The 18,651-nt window shown below is 38.8% G+C and overlaps 1 protein-coding gene across 1 annotated transcript; it reads left to right on the forward strand.

Annotated features, from left to right (window-relative positions):
* The first annotated feature begins 446 nt into the window (after positions 1–446).
* ZNF667 (zinc finger protein 667) lies at positions 447–14,663 on the forward strand. The gene is made up of 5 exons (XM_079908813.1): positions 447–486; positions 1,534–1,625; positions 3,087–3,213; positions 4,516–4,608; positions 12,388–14,663. Exons 2-5 carry the CDS (start codon positions 1,593–1,595, stop codon positions 13,965–13,967), a joined length of 1,833 nt encoding a protein of 610 aa, XP_079764939.1. The 5' UTR covers positions 447–486; positions 1,534–1,592; the 3' UTR covers positions 13,968–14,663.
* The last annotated feature ends 3,988 nt before the right edge of the window (positions 14,664–18,651 follow it).

An 18,651-nucleotide genomic window follows, 5' to 3' on the forward strand; every position in this document is an offset into this window, starting at 1 on the left:
ATATTGAAAAAAGTAAACAAATTAATTATTAAAGTTAATTTTAATAATACATTTTGTTTAACTCAATACAGTATATCTGAAATATTACCGTTTTAATTCGTAATCAATATAAACAATTACCAGTGAGATTTTTTTACATTCTTTTTTTCTTTTTTAACTGAGTCTTTAAAGTCAGGTGTGTCTTCTACGTGTATAGTGCACCTCAATCCAGACACTTAATTGATCTGTATTTAAATTTCATAAAATTTACCATTGGAAAAGTAGATTCACACACCCAAGTTGTTCCAAACATACTTAAAAGTTTACAGTAACTGAATTAAGGATCAATTCTTAATTTTAGATTAATAATAAATTTTAATTCAGTGATTTTAGTATTTATCATTTATTATGGTTTTAATAATAAACAAATTGAAATAAAATTAAACATTTTCTTATTTCCAGAGCTCCACGTCTCACGTGGCTGCTGGCATGTGTTGGGCAGCACAGGTATAGAGTGACTCAGGGTGATAGAGGGCCTCCTGTGGAGGTGATGCTTGACGTCTCACCTCTTCCTCTCCCACTAATGCACACCATTGAGATTACCCTTCTAGATTTCTGCATACCTATCTAATGAGTCCCTTCTCCAGCTGTTGCTTCCCCCTCGCCCCTCCCCCACCACACACACCCAGTTTATTTGCCACATAGCCACCGAGAAAAATTTTGTTAAATGTTAGGTCAGCCACATCATTCCTCTGCTCAGCCACCAACCCCCCATGATGCCTTATTGCGCTTGGGATGAATTCCAAACTGCTCCTCACCCCTTCATGATCTGGCCCCTCCTGCCCTCACACACCTCCTAGTCCACCACTCCCCGTCTTGCTCATTCTGCGTCAGCTCACCCGCCTTCGCATTTCCCTTCACATGCAAGCATGTGCCTGCCGCAGGGCCCTTGCACCTGTTGTACGTCTACCCAGAATGCCCTTCTCCCAGTGCCCAGGTGGCTCACACTGCAGTCACACTTCGGCTCAATGTTGCCTCCTCTGAGAGGCCTTTCCCTGCCACCCCGTCACTCCATCCCCTGCTCGGGTCCTTTTTTTCCTGCATAGCAGTGATCTCAGCTAACACTGTGTTCTATTTTTTTTTTTTTTTAACACTGTGTTCTATCTGGACCTGTCTTCCCTGCTGGAATGTAAGGTACTTGGGAGCCAGTACCTCTCTGCTCTAACTCTGCTCTCTCCCCAGCACTGGGGACAGTGCCTGGCACCTGATGAGCACTCCACAATTCCTTGTCAGATGGAAGAACAGGTGTCTGCCTGTCTCATTTGCCTCCTGATCTGGAGCCTCCTGTGATCTTAAGAACAGATAGTGTTGGCCGTGGTCCCTCCCTGATCCTGAGAAGGGGCAGGAATGCTTCAGAAGATGTTGTGACCTCCCACAATGTGCATGTCTGTGCACGTGTGTGTGACCAGGGTGTGGGGCCAGGGGATTCTTATCCTAGAGACCCTGGGACCACCCAGAAGGCCCAGTCGACTCATGACTTCTCTTCTCTCCCAGCCCCACCTTCTCAGCACTCTGCCCCTCTCCAAATTGAAACCCTCAAGGGGGAGGAAAGGATGCCTGCTGCACGTGGGAAATCCAAGTCCAAGGTAAGTAGTGGTTCCTCGTCCTTTGGGAAAGTTCCATCGTGTAAGAAACCATTTGCTTTCCTTCCATGGGAACATCCTATCCCACAGAGACCCAGCCAAGACATAGTCCCTGGCTTCCTTCCATCACCACCACCGGGTGTGGGAGCATGAGAAGGGCCACTCAGCGTCCCCCCTCTCCTTTTTTCTCAGTGTGCACGTGACCATTCACCTATTCATTCAGCATCTCCAGGGTCTCTGCCTGTGCTGGGAGGAATACTCTCCCCAGAGAGAAGACCAGAGCCACCATGATTTCTCGAGGTGGACATGAGTACCCAGGTGGGACCTGCTGGGGCAGAGGAGGATTGGATGCTGTACTCCAGAGTTAATCTCTTGATGTTGCTTTGTTTTTACATGTACACCCCATTTTTACAAGGAGGACATCTCTCTAAGAGACTCCTCATAACCTTGTATTCAGGTTGAGTTAGTTGGAGCCAGGCCAGTGAGTCAGCCTCCTGAAATGAGCATGTTTCAAGACTAGATGATGAAGTGATTTTCTACAATAAGCCTCTTCAGTGTAGTTTCTCATAATAGACACTTTTGCCCTCTAAGTTATGTGTATTCATTCCCTATTGCCACAAACTTGGCCATTCAAAACAGCACACATTTATTATCACACAGTTTGTGGGCTGGAGTTCAGATACAGCTTGGCTTAGCTGGATCCTCTGCTTTGGGTCTCACAAGGGTGAAATCAAGGTGTCAGCAGCTGTGGTCTCATCTGAAGCTCAGGGTCCTCTTCTGAACTCATTGGTTATTGGCAAAATTAGATCCCCCTCCTGCATTTCATGTGGCTCCCTTCATCCCATCTTCAAACCAGCAGCAACAGGTCACATCCCATTCATCCTTCACATCTCCTAGACTTCCCTTTCTGCTCTCCTGTTCCACCAGCTAGAGAAAATTCTTTGCTCTTCGGGGCTCCTGTGATGACATTGGGTCCACCTGGATAATCCAGGCTACTCTCCCTATTTTAAGGTCAACTGATTAGTAACCTTGATTACATCTGCAAATAAACTTTTGCCACGTATAACGCAGACACATGTGGTTAGGGACATGAATCAGCAGCCAGACTGCCCAAATTGAACCCCAGCTCCTTCATTTACAAGCTATTAGATCTTCAGTAAGTCACCTCATGTCTCTGGGCCTCAGTCACTGGCTAACATGAGCCAGTACATGCAGAGTACTTAGAAAAATGCCTTGTCTTTGTCAATGCCCCATAAATCCAAGTTGATATGCTTTTTATGCAACAAAATCTTTATCATGTTGCATTGTGTTTTAGTACACCTGCCCCTTTTGATCTCAGAACCGCAAATGTTTCCTTAATAGAATCCTGGCACCATGTATCTCCCGTGTTTGGAAGTCCAACGTTTTCTCAGCCATGTGGAAGCACAAGCCCACAGTGAAAGGACGTGTGATTTTCCATTTCAGGCACCAGTCACATTTGGGGATTTGGCCATCTACTTCTCCCAGGAGGAGTGGGAATGGCTGAGCCCCATTCAGAAGGATCTGTATGAAGATGTCATGTTGGAAAACTACCAGAACTTGGTTTCTCTCGGTAAGGCTCTCCTGCCCCCATAATCCACAGCTGGCTCATCGTGGGACATGAATCAATCAGTCTAGTCAAGAAAACAGAAGCCACTCCAGTTTTTTTGTTGTTGTTTTAATGGCTTTATTTAGGTATAATTTACATATTATACAATTCACCCATTTGCAGTATGCAATTCAGTGATCTTTTTAATGTATTTACGGAATTGTGCATCCATTACCCTAGTCAATTTTAGAACATTTTCATTATCCCCAAAAGAAAGCCTATACCCATCATCAATCACTTTTTATTTCCCCCTGCCCACTAATCCCGCCAGATTAGGCAAACACTAATCCACTTTCTGTCTCTATGAATTTGCCTGTTCTTGGCATTCCATAAACATGAAATCAAATATGTTGTCCTTTGTGTCTGGTGTCGTTCACTTAAGGTAATATTTTTGATGTTCATCTACATGGTAGTGTGTATCAATACCTCATTCCTTTTTATGGCGAAATAATATTCCACATTTTGTTTATCCATTCACCAGTTGGTGGGCATTTGGCTTGTTTCCACTGTGTGGCTGTTACGAATATGCTGCTGTGAATGTTCACATACAAATTTTCGTGTGGATGCATATTTTCATTTCTCTTGGGTATATACCTAGGAGTGGTATATGCTGGTCATATGGTAACTATATATGTAATCTTTTGAGGACACCTGGCTTGTTTTTAAGAGAAAAAATTTAAAGTATTGACTTAACAGGTACTATTGAAAGGTGAATATTAGACACAGATGGTAACTGCAGGACACAGCCACCATCCTAGGGCTGGGAGGACAGAGGAAAGAGTTGAGAGTTTTTAGGACTCTGAGGAAGGGACTCAGACTTCTGAAGGAGAGGGGTGCACTGCCTGGTTTATCCTCCTGAGGGGGCAAGATGAGGCTAGTTCTGGAAGTGCAGGGAAAAAAAGAAAAGCATAGATTGAAACCAGCAGTACCCCTATTGGTAGATGCTGACACGGAGCACCTGGCATAGAAGTGTGGATTACAGCAGATCAGAGAACGGTGGGCTTGGGAGCAGAAAGGCAATAGCTGAATAACCAGCCTCAGGAGTTTCTGGTCCAACTTTTCATGAAAATAGTTGGCTTTGTAGAGTTAGAAATGAATAACTCTGCTGGCTATGACTGAACTTTCATCCTTCTTATTCTCCACCTATCCTTTACATCCTCCATGCTCCTCTTGCACTAATAAACCCCATTTTTGTTGACACAAAGCTTGGCTCTGACAGCTGTGGTGCCCACATCATGCTCAGTTCCAGTGTTTTCCTGTGTGCAGGACTTTCCTTTCGGAGGCCAAATGTGATCACCTTATTGGAAAAAGGGAAAGCACCCTGGATGGTGGAGCCAGTGAAAAGACGCCGGGGCTTGGGTGAGTGACAGAGAACCAAGGCTTAGAAGCTGGCATTCTGTGTAAAGGTGCCCTCCATCATGAGAGGGCAACATCTTTAAGATAATAGTTGAGAGCCACTTTCTCCACCTCAGAGGCCCCAGGCTTGTGCAGAAAACGCAAGCCTCTTCAGTATGAGCCCCAAGAGGGAGAATAACCAACATTTAACAAGCTCCTTATTAGGTACTCTTTTAAGTACAGGTTCCTCCCAACAACCCTATAAGGTAGGTACTATTATTATTCCTATTTTATAGATGAGGAAGCTGAGGGCCAGAGAGGTTCGGTGACTTGCCCAAGGTCACCCAGCTAGGAAATGGCAGCAGAGTTGGAGTTTGAACCCCAGCTTCCGGTCCCAGAAGCTCAGCTTTCAACAGCCTCATCCCCACCTATCCAGTCCCCTGCCTCGGCTTTCATATTTCCCTTCAGAGAAAGTGTGTCCTGATTTCTCTAATGATAGCATTTCAAATGATCAAACTTGCATCATTTTCTTCAATCCTTAAAAAAAAAACTAAAAATCTTTTCCATAACTGTTTATTTTGACTGCTTTTCAAGAACTCATTCCCTTTTCTCATAGATTCCTCTTTGGTTGGTCAAGTTATGGGTTTTTAAAATTTTTTTGTGTTTTTTTGTTTGTTTTTATAGATTTATGAGTTTATTATTTGTGGTAAAAAGCACATAACATTAAATTTACCATCTTAACCATTTTTAAATGTACTGTTAAGTATATTCACATTGTTGACCAAGAGTTATCTAGAACTTTAATTTGCAATACTGAAACTCTGTATCCACTAAATACTAGTTCTTCCCACCCCTCCATTGAGCCCTTAGTATGATTTTGACTACTATGGGTACTTCATATTAATGGAATCATGCAGTATTTAACTTTTTGTGACTGGCTTTTTTCTGCTTAGCATAATGTCATCAAGGTTTCATCCATGTTGTAGTATGTGACAGGATTTTCTTCTTTTTTAAGGCTATATAATACTCCATTGTATGTATATACCACATATTCTTTATCCATTCATCTGTCAATAGTCATTTGGGTTGCTTCCCCTCTTAGCTATTGTGAATCATGCTGCAATGAACATGGGAGTACAGATATCTCTTCGAGATCCTGATTTTAATTCCTTTGGGTATGTACCCAGAGGTAGGATTGGTGGATCATATGGTAGTTATGTTTTTAATTTTCTGAGTAACCTCCATACCATTTTCCACAGTGGCTGCACGATTTTTCATTTCCACCAACAGTACACAAGGATTCCAACTTCTGCTCATGCTCACTAGCACTTGTTATTATTTTTTAAAAATGTTTATTTATTTGGCTGCGCCGGGTCTTAGTTGTGGCACCTGGGATCTTCGTTGCCACTTGTGGGATCTTCGTTGCAGCACGCTGGTCTTACTGTGGCATGTGGGTTCTTTTTAGTTGCGGCATGTGGGTTCTTTAGTTGCGGCATGCAGACTCTTTTAGTGCGGCATGCAGGCTCTTGGTTAAGGCATGTGGGATCTAGTTCCCTGACCAGGGATTGAATTGGGCCCCCCTGCATTGGGAGCATGGTGTCTTAACCACTGGACTACCAGGGAAGTCCTCTGGTTTTTTTGATAGTGGCCATCCTTATGGTGTGAGGTGATATTGTGGGTTCAATTTGCATTTCCCTGATGATTAGTGATGTTGAGGATCTTTTTATGTGTTTATTGGCCATTTGTCTGTCTTGGAGAAATGTCTGTTCAAGTCCTTTGCCCATTTTTTAACAGGGTTATTTGTCCTTTGTTTTTAAATTGTAGGAGTTCTTTATATATTTTGCATGTTAATCCCTTATCAGATATATGATTTACAATACCCATAGGTTGCCTTTTCCCTGTCGTTTTATTTGACATGCAAAAGTTAAGTTTGAAGTAGTCTCATCTGTTTTTTCATTTTGTAGCATGTGCTTTTGATGCCATATCTAAGAAATCAGTGCCAAATCCAATGTCCTGAAGCTTTTCCCCTATGTTTTCTTCTAGAAGTTTAATAGTTTTAGGTTTTACACTTAGGTCTTTAATTTTTTTTTTTTTTTTTTTTTTTTTTGCTGTACGCGGGCCTCTCACCGCTGCGGCCTCTCCCGCTGCGGAGCACAGGCTCCGGACGCGCAGGCCCAGCGGCCATGGCTCACGGGCCCAGCCGCTCCACGGCATGTGGGATCCTCCCAGACCGGAGCACGAACCCGTGTACCCTGCATCGGCAGGCGGACTCCCAACCACTGCGCCACCAGGGAAGCCCCTTTAATTTATTTTGAGTTAATTTTTGTATATGGTGTATGGTAGGGGTCCAAGTTCATTCTTTTGCATGTAGATACCCAGTTTTCCCAACACCGTTCGTGGAAGAAACTGTTCTTTCCCCATTGTATAGTCTTGGCACCCTTGTTGAAAATCATTTGACCAGATTTGCAAGAGTTTGTTTCTGGGCTCTCTATTCTCTTCCTTTGGTCTACATATCTATCTTTTTTTTTTTTTTTTTTTTTTTTTGCTGTACGCGGGCCTCTCACTGTTGTGGCCTCTCCCGCTGCGGAGCACAGGCTCCGGACGCACAGGCTCAGCGGCCATGGCTCACGGGCCCAGCCGCTCCGCGGCATGTGGGATCCTCCCGGACCGGGGCACGAACCCGCGTCCCCTGCATCGGCAGGCGGACTCCCAACCACTGCGCCACCAGGGAAGCCCTACATATCTATCTTTATGCTACTACCACACCATCTTAATTATCAGGAAGTCTGAGCCTTCCTACTTCATTCCTCTCTTGCAAGATTGTTTTGTCTGTTCAGGGTCCCTTGAGATTCCATATGAATTTTAGGACTTTTTTCTATTTCTTGAAAAAGATGTTATTGAGATTTTGATAGGGATTGCATTGAATCTGTAGATAACTTTGAGTGGTATGGACAGTTTTACAATATTAAGTCTTCCAATCCACAAGCACAGGATGTCTTTCCATTTATTTATATCTTTTGATTTCTTTTAGCAATGTTTGTAGCTTTCAGTGTACAAGTCTTTCATCTCTTTAGTTAAACTTGTTCCTAAATATTTTATCCTTTTTGATGCTATAATAAATAGGATTGTTTTCTCAGTTTCCTTTACAGAGTGGTCATGGTTAGTGTATAGAAATACAACTGATTTTCGGGTGTTGATTTTGTATCCTGCCACTTTACTGAATTCATTGATTGGTTCAAACAGTGAGGTAGTTCCTTCGATTCCTATTTTTTTGAGTGTTTTTATCATGTTAAGTTTTGTCAAAAGCTTTTTCTGCATCAGTTGAGATGATCGTGTGGTTTTTATCCTTTAATTTGTTAATGTGATAGACTACATTTATTTTCCCGTATTAAACTATCCTGGCATTCCAGGTATAAATCCCACTGGCTCATGTGTATGATCCTTTTAATATGTTGTTGAATCTGGTTTGCTAGTATTTTGTTTAGGATTTTTGCATCAGTATTTATCCAGGGATATTGGTCTGTAGTTTTACTTTGTTGTGATGTCTCTGGTTTTGGCATTAAGGTAATGATGGCCTTATACAATGAGTAAGTATTCTCTCTGCTTCTGTCTTCTGAAAGAGATTATGGAGAATTGGAATGATTTCTTCCTTAAATGTTTGGTAGGATTCACTAGTGAACACATAATGGGCCTCGTACTTTGTTTTTGAAGTTTATTAATTACTGTTTCAGTTTTTTAAATAGATATATGCCTATTCACATCATCTTTTTCTTGTGTGAGTTTTGGCAAATTATGTCTTTTAAGGAATTGATCAGTTTCATCTAGATTATCAGATTTGTGGGCATAGAATTGTTCAGTTTTCTTTTATTATATTTTTAATTTCCATGAAATATGTAGTGAAGTCCCCTCTTTGATTTCTGATATTAATTTGTGTCTTCTCTCTCTCAGTCTATCTAGAGACTTACCAATTTTACTGATTTTCAAAGAACCATCTTTTTATTTCATTGTATTTCTCTATTGATTTCCTGTTTTCATTTTCAATGATTTGCTCTAATTTTTTTTTCTGCTTACTTTGGATTTAATTTGCTCTTTTTCTAGTTTCCTAAGGGGGAAACTTAAATTTTTGACTTTAGGTTTTTGTTCTTTTCTATTATATGCATCCAGTGCTATAAATTTCCCTCTAAGCACTACTTTCAGTGCATCCCACACATTTTGATAAGTTGTGTTTCCATTTTCATTTAGTTCAAAGTATTTTAAAATTTCTCTTGAGATTTCTTCTTTGACCCATGTGTTATTTAGAAGTGTGCTGTATAATCTCCACGTATTTGGGGATTTTCGAGTCATCTTTTTGTTAGTGATATCCAGTTTAATTCCATTGTGGTTTGAAAGCAGACACTATGATTTCTATTCTTTTAAACTTGTTAAGGTGTGTTTTATGGCCCAGAATATGGTCTGTCTTGGTGCATGGTCCATGTGAGCTTGAGAATAATGTTAATTCTGCTGTTGGATGAAATACTCTATAGGTGTCAATTATATCCAGTTGAATGATGGTGTGGTTGAGTTCCATTATGTCCTTACTGATTTTCTGCCTGCTGGATATGTCCATTTATGAGAGGAGGGTGTTGAAGTCTCCAACTGTGATAGTGGATTCATCTATTTCTCCTTGTGGTTCTATCAGTTTTTGTCTCATGTAGTTTGATGCTCTGTTGTTAGGTACATACATGTTAAGAATTGTTATGTCTTCCTGAAGAATTGACCCCTTTATCATTATGTAATATCCCTCTTTATCCATGATAACTTTTCATGTTTTTAAGCCTGCTCTATCTAGAATTAATATAGCTACTTCTGTTGTCTTTTGATAAGTGTCAGCATGGTCTACTTTTCTCCATTCATTTACTCTTAATCCATATGTGTCTTCATATCTAAAGTGGGTTTCTTATAGACAGCATACAGGTGGGTCATGTTTTTTATGCACCCTGAAAAATCTCTTTTAATTGATACATTTAGACCATTGACATTTAAAGTGATTATTGATGTAGTTGAATTTATATCTACCATTTTGTTACTGTTTTCTATTTGTTACTTTTATTTTTTGTTCCTGTTTTCGTCTTCCACTCTTTTCTGCCTTTTGTGATTTTAAATGAACATTTCATATGCTTCCATTTTCTATCCGTAGCATACTTTCTTTTTTATACTTTTTTTTTTTTTACTTTTTAAACTCTTTTTAGTGGTTGCCCTAGAGCTTACAGTACACATTTACAGTTAATCCATGTCCACTTTTAAATAACACTGTTACCACTTTGTGGATAGCATGAGTACCTTATAATAAAATAATGCTAACTCCTTCCTCCCATCCCCTCTATCATTGCTATCATTTACTTCACTTATATATATAAGTATACATTAGCATACACACACATAAGATAAATATATAAGCATATGTAATCAAATACATTGTTGCTATTATTATTTTGAATAAACTGTTATCTGTTAGACTAATCAAAAATAATAAAAGGCCTTCATTTATTCCTTCTTCAGTGCTCTTCCTTTCTCTATGTAGATCCGAGTTTCTGACCTACATTATTTTCCTTCTCTCCAAAGGACCTCTTTAACACGTCTTGCAAGGCACGTGTACTGGCAACAAGTTCTCACAATACTTGTTTATTTGAGAAAGTCTTTCTCTTTCACTTTCGCAGGAAGTTTTCACAAGGTACAGAATATTAGATTGGTGGGTTTTTTTTCTCAGTAATTTAAATATTTCATGCCACTCTCTTCTTGCTTGCATGGTTTCTGAGAAGTAGAATGTAAATCTAATCTTTGTTCCTCTATAGGTGGGATCTTTTTTCCCCTCTGGCTTCTTTCAGGATTTTTTCTTTGATACTCTGCAGTTTAAAAATGATATGCCTAAAAAAAAAAAAATTATATGCCTAGGTATAGGTTTCCTAACATTTATCCTGTTTCGTGTTCTTTGAGCAGCTTAGATATGTAATTTAGTGTCTGACATTAATCTGGGGAAGTTTTCAGTCATTATTCTTTTTTCTCTTTCTTCTCCTCTGGTATTTCTATTACAGATATGTTATTTCTTTTGTAATTGTTCCAGTCTTTGGATATTTTGTTCTGTTGTTTCAGTCTTTGTTCTCTTTGCTTTCCAGGTTTTGAGGATTTTATTGATAAATTCTTTAACTTGCAGAATCTTTCCTCAGCTGTGTTAAATCTACCAAAAAGCCCATCAAAGTCATTCTTCATTTCTGCTACAGTGGTTTTGATCTCTTAACATTTCATTTTGTTTCTTCCTTAGGATTTCCATCTTTCTGCTTACATTGCCCATCTCTTCTAATATGCTGTATACTTTATCCACTAGAGCCCTTAGCATATTAAACATACTTGTTTAAAATTTCTGACCTGATAAGTCAAACATCCCTGCCATATTTGAATCTGGTTTTGATGCTTGCTTTGTCTCTTCAAGTTGTGTTTTTTGCCTTTTGGTATATCTTCTAATTTTTTCTTGATAGCTAGCCATGATATACCATTTAAAAGGAACTGCTCTAAATAGGCCTTTAGTGATGTGATGGTGAGGTGGGGGAGGGAAGAAGTCTTTAGTCCTATGATTAGGTTTTCAGTCTTTTAGTGAGACTTCTCTGGATTGTGAACATCACAAGTGATTCTGTTTTTCCCTCCCACGTTAGGTGGGACAAGCTGGCTACAGCCAGGTGGAGTTGGATATTTTCCTTCCCCAGGTCAATTAAGCTCTGATAATACCTCAGCCTGATAGGCTCTGGTTACCTACCTAGTGTCCCCTGAGGGCAGGCCTGGTTAAGAGGAACAGACTGATCTGGCATATTTCAAAATGATTCCTTTTCCCCACCCCCTGGAGGCAGCCCAAGATAATTTTTCTCCTATATTTAACGTGAGAATCTGATCAAACTCGTAAAGGTAAATCTTGCCATATTGTGTGGGCTGCTTTGACTAGGTCCCCCTGGAGTTTTTAACTCTCAGAGTTGTTGGCACTGAGCCTCCAACAATTCATTAATTATAGTTTAGGTTTTCCTGCCCCAGCACAGGTTCCCATGGTGGTTATGCTTGTGAGCCTCTGCTCCAGTAAGCTTCAGTTTGTCTCTCCAGTCTTGGAGGAAGTGGTTCGCCCCATGCCCTCCCCTCTATAATGGATCTAAGAAGAGTTGTAGGGCAAAATGGTGACTTCCAAACTTTTACATGAGGAGCCAGAAACCAGAAGTCCAGTTTGGTTTTTTTTAATATTCGATTTTAAGAATACATTTTAAAAATTTACAACTTTATTGAGCCACATGCTGTAAAATTCATCCATATTAAGTGTATAATTCAGTAGTTTTTGCTAAATTTACCAAGTTGTGCCACCATCTCCATAAACCAGTTTTAGAACAGTTTTGTCACCTCAGTAAGATCCCTCATGACCACTTACAGATAATCCCCATTCCCACCTTCAGCCACAGGCAACCAGTAATTTACCTTCTGTCTGTATTTTACCTTCTGCCTTTTCTGGACATTTCCTATAATAAAACTACATTCATCTGCTGAACAATGTATGGAGTTTAATGTGGTATATGGTATACATTTATTCTCTAAATAAAACCTTTATTTATTCATTTCCAATTGCGCTTCCCTGAATTTCAGTTATGAAGTGTTTCTATAAAGCCCTTACTGTGTTAAAACCATAATGAGACACTAAAAAGTTATTCTGATTATCATCGTTATTATGATAATGATTGCAAATAGCTTTATTTTTCTAGCACAGGAAAACAAATTGAATTTCTTAATGTCTTTCAGACTTAGGATCTAAATGTGAGACCAAGAAGTTATCTCCATATCAGTGCAACAAATCTGGGCAAAGCATCTATCAGAAAGCAGTTTCTACACCACAAAAAGTTCCCACAGGAAAGAGAAGCTGCAAGAAAAATTCAGTCCTAATAAAACCCAAGAAAGTGCATTCAAAGAAGAAATCTCTAAAATGTAACGACTGTGGGAAATTCTTTAGTCAAAGCTTATCTCTTAAACTTCATCAGAACTCTCATACTAGAGAGAAGCCTTATGAATGCAGTAATTGTAGAAAAGCTTTCAGACAGATCTCATCCCTTATTCTTCATCAGAAAATTCACAATGGAAGGAAAATCTATGAATGTGATAAATGTGGGGAAAGCTTCATTCAAAGAACAACCCTTATTTTACATGGGAGAAGTCACGATGAAAAGGAAATCTTTGACTGTGGGAAGGCCTTGAGTCAATGCCAATCTCTCAGTATACATCAGAAAATCCACCTTGTCCAAAATGTCTACCAGTGCAGAAAATGTGAGAAAGCCTTCATTCGAATGTCGTCTTTTTTACTTCATAAGAAAATTCACAATGGAAAGAAAATACATAAATGCAATGAATGTGGGAGAGGCTTCAGTAAGAAATCAGTCCTTGTTATACATAAAAGAATTCATACTGGAGAGAAAACCCATGAAAGTGAGAAGGCCTTAAGTCAGAGTTTACAGCAGCAAAGTCACCATGTAGAGAATCCTTATAAATGCAGAAAATGTGGGAAATTCTTTAATAGGATTTCATCCATTATGCTTCATCAAAGAATTCACGCTTCAAAGAAACCCTACAAATGTGATAAATGTGAGAAGATCTTCATGCGGCTTTCAACCTTTACTCTACATGTAAGAATTCATAATAGAGAGAAACTATACAGATGTAATAAATGTGACAAGGTCTGCAACCGGCATTCATCCCTTATTCAACATCAGAAAGTTCATACAAAGAAAAAGAAACTGTTTGAATGTAAGGAATGCGGGAAGATGTTTTCTGGAATTGCCAACCTTAAAATACATCAAAACATTCATTCTGAAGAGAAACCTTTCAAATGCAATAAATGTAGTAAAGTTTTTGGCCGCCAATCATTTCTTATTGAACATCAGAGAATCCATACTGGAGAAAAACCCTATCAATGTGAGGAATGTGGGAAAGCCTTCAGTCACCGAATATCTCTTACTCGACATAAGAGAATTCATACTGAAGATAGACCCTATGAATGTGATCAGTGTGGGAAGGCCTTCAGTCAGAGTGCACACCTCGCCCAACATGAAAGAATTCACACTGGAGAGAAACCATATACATGCAAAACGTGTGGGAAGGCCTTTAGCCAGCGTACATCCCTTATTCTACATGAAAGAAGTCATACTGGAGAGAAACCCTATGAATGTAACGAATGTGGGAAGGCATTTAGCAGTGGCTCAGATCTTATTCGGCATCAGAGAAGTCATTCTTCAGAGAAACCCTATGAGTGCAGTAAATGTGGGAAGGCATATAGTCGGAGCTCATCCTTGATTCGACATCAGAATACACATTCTGAGGAAAAGGCTTAAGATTGTTTTAAATATGTAAAAGCTAAGAGGGAGGCTAGCAAAGTAGCAGAGACACAGGCATGGGAAGATGCATTTGTCTATAACATAAATTGTGTAAAAATGGGACAGTTTGATGGTGTGTCCCACTTTGAAACCCAAAGAGCAAAAGTCATTGGTGATTTTGACCTGAGTATTTGAAATCAACTGAGGCAGTGACTTTATCATAGGTCTTTGTTTCAAAATAGCAAGCTCAGATGATTGGATCAGTCATTTTTAATGAAGAGCATTCTTCATTTGATAAAAATAACTGGTACTTCATTTCCAATGTAATTTTACAGCTATTTCATTGGTTATGTACAACAAAGTGAATTGTAAATCCATTTTTCTGGATGGAGCTGTGAGCCTGATTTAAGGTCACATGAAGAAAGAGTTTGAGTTTGTCCCTTAGAACTAGAAGTATCACACAGAAGGGATTTCTTCACAAACCAGGGTGCCATTTTCAGCTGGCAGAAACTTCTGGTTGAGAATAAAGAAGATTGAGTAAAGATAGCACTCATAATTGTGTGAAGCAATAGAGTCATTACCATACTGTTTCTATGGATATGAAGACATATGATCTTAATGGTGTGAAAAATCTAACAAGCCTGGGATAAGCTAATGAGGAAAAAAAAACAGGATGTATTGAAGAATGAGGAACTTCAGAACAAGGAGAAATCATTTGTTATTGTTTTGTTTGAAAATGAATTTATATTTATATGAATAAACATTGGTATTTTCATGTGAAAACACTGGTGTACAAGTGATTGGTGGAGAATGGGATGTCATGGACTGAATGTGTCCTCCCAAAATTCGTTTGTTAAAACCCTAACCCCAATGTGATTGTATTTGGAATTGAGGCCTTTGGGAGATAATAAGGGTTAGATGAGGTCATGAGGGTGGGGCCCTCATAAGAAGATTAATGTTTTTAAAGAAGAGACACCAGAGACCTCTGCCATGTGAGGACACAGCAAGAAGGTGGCTATCTGCAAGCCGAGAAACTAGGCCTCACCAGTATCCAACCTTGTGGCATCCTGATCTCAGACTTTCAGCCTCCCAAACTGTGAGAAATAAATTTTGTTTACATCACCCAGTCTATGGTATTTTGTTATGGCAACCTAAACTAATACATGGGAAAAACCCTGCATTTATGTGCCAGGCTCTTTCATGTCAGCTGTTCACCATATATGTAATAGTTTTCAGTGCTTGTTTCCAGTTTGTTCAAAATGTGTAAGAAATAAAATCAGAATTCTTTTTTGGAATTAGGTTATATACAGTTGGACTCTTCTGTGTGCGTTTTTCTATTGCAAAAGCTACTTTTGAAAGCACCTATATCTAAGACAACTTTGTGAAATGTTTGACCACATGGATTAGGTCCTTCTAACTTTGACCACAGCTGAGAAGACGACAACTGGATTTGTGAACGGAGCATGCATGTAGGATAATAGAACAATTTTCCATTTAAACTTGTCATATCAGTCTGCAAGATCAGCGTAAAAAATCAACACTTAAAGCAAATGGATGAGCAAACAGCATAGAGAAGGCTCATGGAGGGGCATGTCTTTTCTCCCTACCCTATACACACACCCCTCTACCTTGTTAAGTCCTCTGTCAGTCTGCCATAGAGGTTGGTTCCAAAATAATGGTCACAAACCTAATATGTACTAATAAGACACTGTTCTTGTCTGCAGGCATTTACAGTTTAGGGAATACAGGATATTTAAATATGGAAGCATGTAAGGTACACAGGTAATATAGAGGATGATGAACTCCATGGTGATGGATCACTTGGAGACAGAGATAGTATTAAAGGGAGAATAGATATTTACTAGGCACACAAAAGTTGGGAGGCTATTGAAGGCAAGAGAAAGTACAGAGGTACAAACTAAAGGCAGAGGGTTGTGGAGTATTAGGGGAGTTACAAGTTCCAGCATTTAGTACAGTGACTGGCACATAGGAAGTAGTAAGTACTCAATAATATTGAATGAATGAATGAAAACATCTTAGTTTAGCTGGCCTGTCTCTAAGGCATAATCCAAAGAGAACACTGAAATTTGAAGGTCACACAGACATTGAGATTAACCCATGGAAAACATGCCCTCACTCTAAGGAATCACTAGTGAATTTTGAAGGCTGTGATGAACTTAGGGTAACCACAGCAAGGAGCAACCTTAAACCTAGTCCAATTTTTATAACTATATTAATGAAAACCTACATGCAAGGAATAACAATAAATGACATGACCGTTTCTAGGGCTTAAATCTGTTTACCTGTTTCTACTGTTCTACATGAGATACCTGGGTTTGGGCCAAAAAATAAAAATTTACAAGACATACAAAAATGCAAGAAAAGTCACCACCCACCAAAAGACAAAGCAGTCAAGAACTAGACCCAGACTACCTCACACAGAATTTTAAATAATATGTTAAAGGCTCTAATGAAAAAAGTGTACAACGGGCAAATTAGATGGGTCATTTGATCAGAGATGGAACTATGAGAATCAAATGGAAATACTGAAATGAACACAGTAAAGAGATGGGAACAATACCTTCAACAGGCTCAAAGGTATACTTGACATAGCCAAGGAAAGAATAAGTCAACTTGAAGGTAAGTCAATAAGAATAGCCAAACTGAAACACAGAGGAGGGCAGGGGTCACAGAACAAATTGTCCAAGAGCTGTGGGAAAAGATCTATTGGTCCAACACATGCAGAATTGGATTCCTGGAAGGAATAGAGAAATTGGGTGGGAAGAAATATTTGAATAAACAATAATGACACCAGAACAAAAATCTATAAAGCTTCAAAGAATACAAGGAAAGATTTTTTTTTAAAAGACGTTACATAGGAACAAAAGGGGGAAAAAACTGTCTATGAAATTTTTCATGAAAATGTCTTTCAGAATTGATAGAGAAATGAAGACTTTCTCAGAGGAGGAAAAAACAGAAAATACATTGCCAGAAGACCCTACTCTAACTTCATTTAACAGTTCTTTAAACAGAAGGAGATGCACAAAGAGATCTGGAAATGGAATAAATGAAGGTAAGATAGTTTTTTTTTAAAACTTATCTACCTAAAAGCTGTCTAAAACAGTATGCTATAGCATATATCAGTGTAAATAGATGACAGAAGCACAAAGGATGTGAGGGAGAAATTAAGAACTATATTGCATAATATCTTTACTTGTTAATGTTACATTATTGAAGACATATTCTGGTTAGTTAAAGACATATTGTAACCTTACAATAACCTCTAAAACATTTTAAAGAGATGTAAGCAGTTAATAGAATAAAATGGAATAATTAAAAATCCTCAGTTAACCCAATAGAAGGCAGAAAGAGAACAAAAACCAAAGAATAGGCAGAACAATTAGAAAATAGTTAAGAGGATGGATGGGTTTTAATCCAAATATATAAAAAATTGCATCAAATATAAATGGTCAAAACACACCAGTTAAAAGACAGATTATAAGATTGAATGAAAGCAGGACACAGCTATATGCTGTCTAGCAGAAAGTCACTTTAAAGGTATAGGTAAAAGTTAAGTAGTGGGGAAAGAGAGATCATGCAAGCATTGGTAAAAAGGAAGCTGAATTCACTTTTAATATCAGATGAAGTAGACTTCAGAGTAAGGAATATAATCAGGGAAAAAGACAAACACTACGTAACAATAAATTTTCTAGGTAAACATAACAATCCTAAACGTATATGCATCAAACTACAGAGGTGCAAATTTCACAAAGGAAAAAAGAAAGTGTAAATAGTCTACAATTATCATTAGAAACTTCACCACTTCTCTCTCAGTCATTGATAGAACAAGTAGAAAATCTGTAAGAATATAAAACTGAAAAACATGATCAACCAAATTAATGAGTTGACCTTTATAAAACATTCCACTCCACAAGAGTAGAATACGCTTTCTTTCCAAGTCTTCCAAATGTTCTTTCCACATGGAACATTTCACCAAGAGAGACTGTAAAACAAATCTTAATAAATTTTAAAAATTTAGTTACATATATTCCCTGTTCATACAGAACTAAACTAGCAATAACAGCATGGTATCTGAAAATATTTGGAAGGTTTAAATTACAAATTCCACTTTTTTTAATAGATACAGAATTAAATTTACTATTGAATAAGTGGACCTACGCAGTTCAGACCCAAGTGATTTGGGGTCAAGTGTAATGAGTACAGAGGAATCACAGAAGTAACTGAAAATGCTGGGATTTAAATCATGATGGGAAAGACCCATTATGTGATACTTTCTGTGCCGTTTTCTGATATGTCACACACTCCTGGAAATACATAAGAATTCAGAAATTGGCTAATAAGCATCAAATAATTTAATCTTCAAACGTGTGGGTTTTTCTTCAGCAGTTTCTTCTTTCTCAGATACATATGCAGAAATTCAGGCAATTCAGGCAGATGTAACAGGTTAGAAATGAGAAAGCCCCCAATTTCCCACCTGATTTTAAAGTCAAGAACTTGACATGTAATTTAACTTCTTAAAGTGCAGACCCCTCCACTGCTCTGGCTGCATCTCGGACCACCCCCCTTGGGCCCCGCCACCTCGAGGAGCAAACCCACCTTTTCCTCCACTGCTGGCACCACATGACACAGAACCTACATCCTGTGGGCATCTGCTCGATGACCTCGTGCCGAGTTCGCCTCA

The sequence above is a fragment of the Stenella coeruleoalba genome, assembly GCF_951394435.1.
Source record: "Stenella coeruleoalba genome assembly, chromosome: 20".
NCBI classification, from domain to species: Eukaryota; Metazoa; Chordata; class Mammalia; order Artiodactyla; family Delphinidae; genus Stenella; species Stenella coeruleoalba.

Bases quoted from the DNA above. Each gene is read 5' to 3' on its own strand.
- ZNF667 (XM_079908813.1), top strand. From the start codon at position 1,593: ATGCCTGCTGCACGTGGGAAATCCAAGTCCAAG. The intron at 3,214-4,515 runs GTAAGGCTCTCC...TCCTGTGTGCAG, and splicing joins CCAGAACTTGGTTTCTCTCG to GACTTTCCTTTCGGAGGCCA. The intron at 4,609-12,387 runs GTGAGTGACAGA...AATGTCTTTCAG, and splicing joins GAAAAGACGCCGGGGCTTGG to ACTTAGGATCTAAATGTGAG.